The following is a 10023-nucleotide window of genomic DNA, read 5'->3' on the forward strand; positions in this document are numbered from 1 at the left end:
GGCTGCTGTGCTCAGCTCCTTCTTGCTGCTGCCCTTGGAGGTAAACCTGTTTTGCCCCTCTTGCAAAATGTTCTGCTCTGGGCTAGCTGGTTAGTTCTGTCCCTATACTCTGCAGGGATTTCAGCTGAAGGCTTTCACCCCAGGCCTGTATGCCAGGCTTGAGTTGAGTCTGGAGGGGACAAGGTGGAATAGGGGGGAGAGGCAGCTCTCCCACAAACTCATGACTCTTGGATTAGGACTGGGTGTGGGAGTTCCTGGAGTGTGGCAGTAATTCTTACTGTGTGGGCGAGTATTTGTGGGGGTACTGCTGAATGATGGGGCATGACCCAAGTTGGTGAAAGAGGGTGTCACCCACGCTATGCCTGGGCTGGGACCAGTAGTTCAAGGCTGCACAGGGTAGCCAGAAGCTCTCCCACACACTCACCGGGCCTGGGCTAGGACTGCATCTGGGGGTTTCCAAATGCGGCAGAAATTCCTACTGAGCAGGCGGGGTAGGGGAGGTGCTGCGGCGTGGTTGGGGGCGTCCCAAGGGGGTGCAAGAGGGTCTCACCTAAGGTGGGCCTGCGGTGGGACCAGTAAGTCCTGCCAGCGCAGGGTAGCAGGAAGCTCTCCCAAACACTCACCATGCCTGGGCTAGGACTGGGTCTAGGGGTTCCAGAATGCGGCTGAAATTTCTACTTGGCAGGCAGGGGTAGGGGAGGTGCTTTGGAGTGGTGGTGGTGGAGGTATCCCAAGGGGGTGGAAGAGCGTCACACTCACACTGTGCCTGGGCTAGAACCAGTATGTCTTGCTGGCGCATGGTAGAGGGAAGCTCTCCTATACACTCACCGAGCCTGGGCTAGGACTGGGTCTGGTGGTTCCTGGAAAGTGGCAGAAATTCCTACTCTGCAGATGGGCTAGGAGAGGTGATGCGGAGTGGTGGTGGTCATCCCAAAGGGGGTGGAAGAGTGTCTTACCCAGGCTGCCCCTGGGCTGGGACCAGTTGGTCCATTTGCTACAGTGTAGCGGGAAGCTCTCCCACACACTCACTGGGCCTGGGCTAGGACTGGGTCTTGTTGATGGTTTTTAAAAGCAACTTAGGGCTGAGGAGATGGCTCAGTGGAATAAGTGCTTTCCTGGCAAGCAGGATTGCCTGAGTTCAAGTCCTGGTTCAAAAAAATCAATTCTTTGGGGTCCTGCCCCTTAGCTCAGTTCTTTAAGTGGCTGCTTCAGCAAAGCAGTCAGGCTCAGGTTGCTGTGGTTCGATTGTGGTTCGATCCCCAGAACTCAAGCCATCCAAACCTGCCCTGAAGGCATTTGGTGGAAAAAAAAAAATCCTTAAAAGCAAGTTATTTTGGCATTTTAAAGTTATGATAGTCAACCTAAATCAATGGATTTATAAATTCTGTGATAAAATGGTTTATCCATATATATTTCTTAACATAAACTTAAAAGTAAATTATGCCTATTTAGTACATTCAGAAGTTTTAGGATTGTAGTTTTATCTTTTAATATCCTTTTGTATGCTTAACCTTCACACCTTTTAATATTCTCCTGCAGTGTTAAATTTTTCAGTTAGAATAGATTCTTGGTATATTGAGAGTTTAAGGTTATTCTGTAATGTTATTCATATCCTTAATCCTAGAGGAGTGTCCTGGTGCAGCAGTCTAGTTTTAAGTTTCCCTAAAAAGGAGATTTTTAAATACTTAAAGTATTGAGATTTTATTATAAATATTTGGGGAAATATTTTTTATGCTGCTCTCAAGAAATCTGTAAGTTAGAGTTCTAGTCTGAATTGCCTGTCTTTAGCTGAAATGAACAAATTTAAACTTTAATTTTAAATCAACTTTCTCCTTAAAGAAAATATACTATGAGAAGTAGCCAGGTGCATACTACCACTAGCAGGGCATCATGACTAGCCTACCTGTAGTTCTAGTGTCTGACCTCAGGATCCAAGGCTGTGCTCTTTGAGCTACAGTTTGATAGGGGTTGTAGTCTTATTCAGCTTAAATGTTGAAGGGGAAGCTTATGAATCCTGTAAGTGGCTGAGTGTTGTAAGACATTGGCAAAGATTTTAGTTTTCTTTCGCAGTTAGTATTCATTTTGTTGGGCCAGTTGAGAAGAAGATAAGGTCCAAGTATTCCCTCCTTTCCCACCACAGAATAGGGGGATTCTGCAGAAGTGTGAGTTAACTGACAGTGGCTTTTTTCTTTTTGTGTTTTAGGGTAGGGTCTACATGGTGTTCAGGGTCTCACTACTAGATCCGACTCGTAATGATCTGCCTGCTTACAGCCTCCCAAGAGCTGGGATTACAGGCGTTCGCCACCATGTCCCGTCTCAATTGCTGTCTCAGTGTGCCCCAGGGTCAGGCCTGGGGATCAAACTCCCGGCTCCTGTGCCTGCTTGCAGGCAGACAGTGGCATTTTTGATAGATTCCCAGCCAAATAATTTAAAAATATGTTCTTATGTTATCTCTGCCTTTTCAGGTTTTATCACTTCTTACAGTACCTCTTGTACACACAAAATATCTGTCTAACGGTTAATCAAATTCAAACCTACATTATTTCAGTATGGAAGGGTCTAAAGACATTTTCAATTCTCTCTCCCTTCCTTTCTTCTCCTTCTCTTCTTTCCTTTGTTTCCACTATTAAATAATGGTTGTATTCTACATGGTTGTTTTCTAGAACTCAAATTCTGATAAATATTTATTTTGTCTACTTTATTATGAATTGATACCGTTTTGTATATAAAACATAAAGAAGTGGTCATTTTATTTATTTTTTTGTTATACTGGGGATTGAACTCAGGACCCTGCACTTGCCAGGCAAGCATTTACTCTACTGAGCTATCTCCCCGGCCCAAGAATTGGCCATTTTAAAGCAATAGTTTTATCATATGATACTTCTTCATTCTAAATTTATTTTGGAGAAGGTTGTATACTGTTCGCATATAATAATTAATTTAGTCAAATCTTTCTTTTATGGTTTCAGGACAAAAATTGCCCAAGATATAGAGAGGCTAATACATCAGAGTGACATCATAGATCGAGTGGTATATGATTTAGATAATCCAAAGTAAGTCTGATTTTTAATAAACATTTTATTGGTTTTATTTTTAAAGTAAAATTACAGTGCTACATATTTAACCTTGTTGTGTTTTTCATCCTTTGACAGGGAAATATAGTGGTAAAGTATATTTGTTTATTTAAATGGAATATAACACAAGTTTTTATTTTTAGGTGGGTTTTAATGGCTTTGTCTAGATGTTTCCCCAAAACCTCATGCACTCATAGGTGGGACTTTCTCAGAGGTGGCTGAATCTAGAGTATCTGACTGATTATGGTGCAGTGCTAGGATGAAGGGTACTAGGATTAAGGGTATGTAATTACTAAATTAGTTCACCAATTGGTTTGGCATTGCCCTGATCCCAGCAGCCTGGGTACAATATAAGGGACAGAAAGAGTCTTCCCTCTTCTTGCTTGCTTTTGCTGATCTCTGCATGCCATGAACTGGTTCTTCTCTGTGATGGCTATCTGCCTTGGAGGCAGCTGATTATGGACTAAGACCTCTACAAACTGTGAGTTAAAAAAATCTTTCCTTTCTTATGGCTGTAGGATAATTTATCTCAGTAATGAGAGGAAAGTTATGAATACTGATTTTGATACCAGAGAAATGAAGTCATTGCTGTGACTGTACCTGACCATGTAGTTTAGGAGCCTTTGGGAATGGCTTGTGAGAGGGGAAAGGGTTAGGAAACGTTTGGAGCTGCTAGCTGAAAAAGTAATGCCTTAGGAATGCTGGAGTGCCTTAGGTTGTGCTTGATGGGAGATTCTGGTCAGAGCTCAGAAAACCAGAAGGCTGGTAGAAATGATGTCTGTAAAGACTAGGCTCCACAAGTTTCTGCTGGGAAGAAGGGCATGCACTGTCCACTGGACTCCAGAACATGTGTGTTATGGCTTGGCATAAAGTTTGTCTGTATTTTGCTCATGTCCAGAGACTTTTCCTGAGATGGAGATTAAAGGCAGCAGACTAATTAATTTTGCAGAAAAAATTTCAAGGCAGTATAATGTTGAGATTGCGGCATGATTACTGTTAGGGGCATTTAGCCAGATTTATGTTGAGAATCAAGATCAGAAAGCCCAGCAGAGTGATTCAGAATATTCTGAGTTTGGCCAGAAAGGAAGCTACAGTAAAGCTGTGGCCTACAGGGAAAAAACAGAGGAAAAAGTGGTTGCTGAAAAGACTAGCAAGGAAAAAGCCAAGTGTTTTAGAAGACAACAGAAAAATGGCCTGAGGATATCACAAGAACCAGCAGGATTCCAGCCTTTGCAGCCTCACAGTTGCAAAGGTGAAAAAATTTTCTTTGACAAGAGAACCCAGAGCACCACCAGAATCATGGTGGCCTAGAAAATTTGTTTCTCCAAATTGAGTTGAGAGGGTTCAGTGATCTAGGCACTAGACTTCTATAGCCACAAGAGAAGGAAGCCTGGCTACTGTTCCTACTGATAGCAGACCTTGACATCATCCATGTAGTGTTCGTTTTTTAGGTGTATGCAGAATGGAAGAGTTGTGGTGTTAGAAGGCTTCCACTCAGATTTCAGAAGAAGACCTGGGAGGCCAGGCAGTGTGTGCATGCCCCAGAGGGTAGTGTGAAACTGTGAGTGGGCAAGTATAGGTACATTAGAAATCCCAAAAGTTTGGGGAAGCCAGGAACATGTATCATATGAGGAAAATTGCAAGGAAGGAGCAGATGCAGCCCCTGAGAGAAGCTGTGGGAGCTACAATCACTTGCAGTGTCATAGGGGTGGAGCTATTTAAGCCCTTTGGAGTTCATATCTTGTCATAGATTGCTTCAGATACTAGATGAAACTACAGGACTTAATGTTTGTCCTGCTAGATTTTGGACCTGCTTTGGTCCCATTTCTCTGTATCCTCTTAACTGTACCTTTTGGAATAGTAGTGTTTATCTTGTGTCATTGTATATTGAAGTGTTTAACTTTTTTTTATTTGTACAGTGGCTCACAGCTAAGAGCTTGCCTTAAATCTCAGAGGAGTCTTTAGACTTGGACTTTTTAGCAGTACTCAAAGTGTTAGGACTTTGGCAAGTGTTGGAGGTGGACTGAATGCATTTTGCATAAAGAGATGTGCATGAGTCTTTGGGGAAGCCAGGAATGGAATGTTATGGCTAGTGTCTAGATGTACGCCAATGTCTCAAGCAGTCATAGGTGGGGCTTTTTTGGAGGAGGCTGAGAGTACAGTGTCTGATTGATTCCTGCTGCAATGCTAGGATTAAGGGTGTATGATTGCTAAATTGCTCCACTTATTGGTTTGGCACTGTCCTAATTCCAGTAGCCTGGATACAATATGAGGGACAGAAAGACAAAAGTCTTGTCTCTCTTTTGCTTGCTTGCTTGTTTTTTTTTCTGACTTCTTCTTGCCATGAACTTGTCTTGTGTGATGCCCCCCTGACAAGCCACCCTGCCTTGGAGCCAGCTGATTATGGACTAAAACTTCTGAAAACTGTGAGATAAATAAACCTTTCCTCCCTTAACTTGTTGGGTGTTTGATATTTTGTCTCAGCAATGAGAGAAAAGTAAGACAGTGATTATAAATTAATGCTGTACTTTTTGAGAAACTGAAATTACCACTATTTAAAATAGTTGGACAGATAGCTCAGTTGGATAAGCACCTGCCTGGTGAGTGCAAAGTCCCTAGTTCCATTTCTGGTACTGCAAAAATAAAATAAAAAAAAAGTGGGAGATTGCACATGAAATACTGATTTGTCTTGAAATGCATGCTGTGTCTTCATTTCCTGAGGATAAATAATCACTCCTGAGAAGGACATGATTCCTCACACTTCTTACTTCCCTCTTATCTTCGCTACATGAACTCGGTTTCAGTCATTTAAGTTACCTGCCTGATCTTTGAAGCTGCTTATGAAACTTTGTACATTAATCATTTAACACTGATTCCTCATTTCAGTATTTAAATATTGGTAAATAAATGAAAATAATTTGAGGAAATAAGCAGTTTTTAAAAGGTTTGTAGAACATAAGACTGTGTCAAAACTAATGACTGGGTTTTAAATAATACTTGGGTGAGAGGATGGCTCAGTGGGAGAGCACTTGCCTAGCATGCACAGAGCCCTGGGTTCAATCCCAGCACTGCAAAGAAAAAAAAATTAGGGGGGGAAATGTACTTTATTATTGAAAAATCTCTGTTATTTCAGTATTTTTAAATCTGTGTCAGATAAACAGAACAAATGTGTTACAAAACAGAAACTCAAGAACCCTGTGTGTAGTGTGCTATACTGTTTGTACCTGAAGGGCCTTTAAAGATAATCATTGAGCTGCTTGAACTCTTTTAATTTTCTCCTATTAGAATGTAATCTCCAGATCATCAAGAACCTTTATTACAGTAGAACTGAATATAACCCTACCTAGTAGATGCTCAGTAAATACTAATTAAATAATAAATATGTAAAATAAGTGCAGTATTTCTTTTTTTGGTGCTATTATAATGTAGCTCTCTTAATTTACCTATGGTTGCATGGTTAATTAGAATTACTACTATTTATTATAGGTCATATGCAGTTTTTTAAAATGAGACTTTTCCTATATGTAATCAGTATTTAGAAATGATACTTGTTCATTGAGGCAAAATGTCTTATATCTAGTATAAATGTGAGAACAAGCCTTAAATTTTAATGTTTTGGTCTATAAATGTTAGACAAAATTTGTACTTTTTCTTCTTTTAAAAAAATAACAAGGAATTGATGTGACAATATTTTTATCTGTAATATAGTTTTCTTTTAACTTATTTGTTTAAATACAATGTATTTTAATATACTTAATTTAAAATACTTAGTTACACCATTCCAGAAGAAGGAGATATTTTGAAGTTTAACTCCAAATTTGAATCTGGGAATCTACGCAAAGTAATTCAAATTAGAAAGTAAGTGACTTAAAATGTTCTGACTTTGTATATGCACAAGTATTTAAATATTTTCTTAATTTTCATCAGATATCTTTATCTTCCAATTTTCAGAAATGAATATGATCTTATTCTTAACTCCGACATAAACAGCAATCATTATCATCAGTGGTTTTACTTTGAAGTCAGTGGAATGCGGCCAGGCTTGGCTTACAGGTTTAACATCATTAACTGTGAAAAGTCCAACAGTCAGTTTAATTATGGTAAGACAGTTTTCTTTCCTAATTGAGAGTGCATGCAGCAATCTTAATTGTAGGACCAAAATTTTGTCCAAACAACTTTACCAATTAAAAATTTTTTTTTTCCAATTTCTTCTTTTTTTGAATTCTCAAAGTTCAAATACCTATACAAAATTTGAAGTAGTATAAGGTTTGATTTGTTGGCAAAGAGTTACTCTTGCATAGAGAAGTCCTTTAAAATGTAATGGTTAATTTATCTGTAGTGAATACAATTACACATTACATATGCTCCAGTGATTCTCAGTTTATGTGAGTTTTTTTAATTAGGTTGTTTACATTATATGTTATAATGATTGATTTTATAATATTGAATCTGTGGAACAAACCTCAGAGTTGCCCTCTGTGATCGCTAATGTTTAGGGTAAGAAGTTTGCCTTTTGGGCTGGAGTTGTAGCTGTGGTAGAACACTTGGCTATCTTGCACTAAGTCCTGTGTTTGATAGCTAGAACTACAAACACCCTCCCACCCCCCAAAAAAGCTTGTTTTGCATTTATACTTAGGAGAGATACTGGTGTATAGTGTGTCCACCAGCCCCTCCCCCTTTCCTCCTTCCTTTTTGGTGTTATGATAATGACACCAATAAAAAGCATTGCCCCTCTTACTTTCTGAAACTCTGAGGGTACTTTGTGTTAATTCTTAACGTGCTTAATAATATTCTCCAGTGGAATCGTGTGAGCCTAGACTTAAACTGTTACTATTTAAACAGTAAGATGTGAAATTTCTCCTTTGTTGGTAGTCTTCTGAAATGAAAAATCAATTTTTTAATAATACTAGGGTATGTAAGTTATTCTTTCATTGCTGTTTTGATATCTACAGAGTGTATAGTGACATTCCTGTTTTCTTTAGGCTATTGATAGTTTTTGCCTTTTTTTCTCTTTGTTAATCTAGCTAGAATTTTATCAATTTTACTATCATTTTCAAAGAAGCAACATTTTGTTTCATTGTTTTTTCCTCAGGATATTATTTTTTAAAAAGATTATTATATCAGGAAAAAAATCTTAGACACATACCTTCACTTAAGGCTTTTCTACTTAGTATTTTATTAAGAACAACACAGAAGGTTGTTTGGCATCTGTCTTTATAGTCAAACATATCTGTGGAAGACATTATAATTGTATGAACTTAATATCAGCAATTTAAAATTGAAATATCACATTTCAAGTTATCCTGCTAACAGATAGTTGCATTAAATATTTTTTGTGGCATATAAAGAAAAAACTTATATTGGGTATTGAGGAGAAAACATATAACGAATTATAGAATCTTAAGAGGTCTCATTCATTTTAAAGATTGAAAAGCTTTTAGGAACGGAGACATGAAATGCTATATCTGCTTCAGGTAATTTCTCTTAAGTTGTTAATAGCATGATGTTAATAATTTGATGATGCATTTTAAGGGGGTATTTCTGTAAAGTAAAGCTTTTAAGATTTGAAGAGGTTATTCCCAGCTGTCATTATGTGACACACAGGAAATAGTATATTCTCAAATTTCCTCACATGTATGGGATAAAAGCTTTAGTGAGAGTCACTTATTTAATAGAGTAATTTTAGGAAGATTAGGTAGCAGAACATCTGGCTTAGTATAAACAGTTGAAAGATTTTTATTTTGTTTTGGCAGAACTGGGGATTGAACTCAGGCCCTTGCACTTGCCAGGGAAGTGCTTATTCTACTGAGCTGTCTCCCTGGCTCCCAAGATTTTTAAATGTTTGGTTATTTAATTATTAAATGATTTAGTCTTATTAAATGTGTATAGTATAAGCTTCAGTAATTACTGATTTATGTGGGGTGATAGGAATATATCTTTCTTTGTGATTTTAGTATATAACTACTATTAATGATTGAATGTTGTTTTTCTTAGAAACATTTGTTTGCTGAACTTAAGCCTTCATGTAACTTAAAAAATTACCTTAATTGAAATTCACTATAATATTATAAAAAATAAGTAAGGATACCTAGTGTTTTCCTTATTTAGCTCCTAGTTGTGTGTAAACATACTTTTGAGAAAAGAATGAAGTAAATATAATGTTACTTATATTTTGAGTGCTTATTGGGAACATATTAAGACCTTTACTGTTCATGTAATAAAGATACATTTCATGAAGTATACTTGCTTTAAAATATAGTGCTCGTACCATTTTAAACTTATTAAAGATTTAAAATTTTAAATTAAAAGTATGCATGATAGATAAAATAATCTCTTCCTTTATTGTCATTTGAAATTTAAAAATGAGTAAAAATTTTTAACTAAGACAAACTTAAATCAACAGGACAGATGGCTGCTATATTTTTAAATTTCTTCTTCTCCTTTTCTTTCTCCTTTGGATATTCTTGTATGTATGTCACACATCCCAAACTTGCTTTGTAGAGAACTTGGAAAACAGAATGGTGTTAAGACAAAAATTAAAATAATTGAAATAAAATAAAAACCATCATCTAGAGATAATGAATTTAACATTTTTTGTTTCATAACATCCTTTTTTATAATGCTGTATGTAATTTATACATATAGAGTTACAAAATACAGCTGTTAACTATGGCATTTCATATTCTCTCTTTATATATATTTTGTATTTTTAGGGAAGGTTCTACAGGGTATTTGGGGTCTCACTACTAGATTGGGCTCATAGTGATCCTCCTGTTTACAGACTCCTCCCAAGTGCTGGGATTACAGGCTTGCACTATCACGCCCAGTCTCAATTGCCCTTTCAGCGCGCCCCAGGGCAAGGCAGACCTGGGGATTAAATCCCCAGCCCCTGAGCCTGCTTTCTGGTTCTGTAATCTGCTGAACTATTTGGCTGGCCCTTAAAAGTTTT

At 37.7% G+C, this 10023-nt stretch overlaps 1 protein-coding gene across 2 annotated transcripts in view; it reads left to right on the forward strand.

The window, feature by feature from the left end:
• Agtpbp1 (ATP/GTP binding protein 1) overlaps positions 1 to 10023 on the forward strand; it is a 262969-nt gene that overhangs the window by 180358 nt on the left and 72588 nt on the right. The window contains exons 15-17 of one of the 2 annotated variants that reach the window (XM_023699137.1): positions 2970 to 3053; positions 6846 to 6932; positions 7026 to 7174. In XM_023699137.1, coding sequence (XP_023554905.1) covers positions 2970 to 3053; positions 6846 to 6932; positions 7026 to 7174 — 320 coding nt within the window. The remainder of the gene's footprint in view (positions 1 to 2969; positions 3054 to 6845; positions 6933 to 7025; positions 7175 to 10023) is intronic. The other variant, XM_023699138.1, reaches the window with a different exon arrangement.

This window comes from Octodon degus, unplaced genomic scaffold (genome assembly GCF_000260255.1).
Source record: "Octodon degus isolate 3935 unplaced genomic scaffold, OctDeg1.0 scaffold00111, whole genome shotgun sequence".
Taxonomy (NCBI): domain Eukaryota; kingdom Metazoa; phylum Chordata; class Mammalia; order Rodentia; family Octodontidae; genus Octodon; species Octodon degus.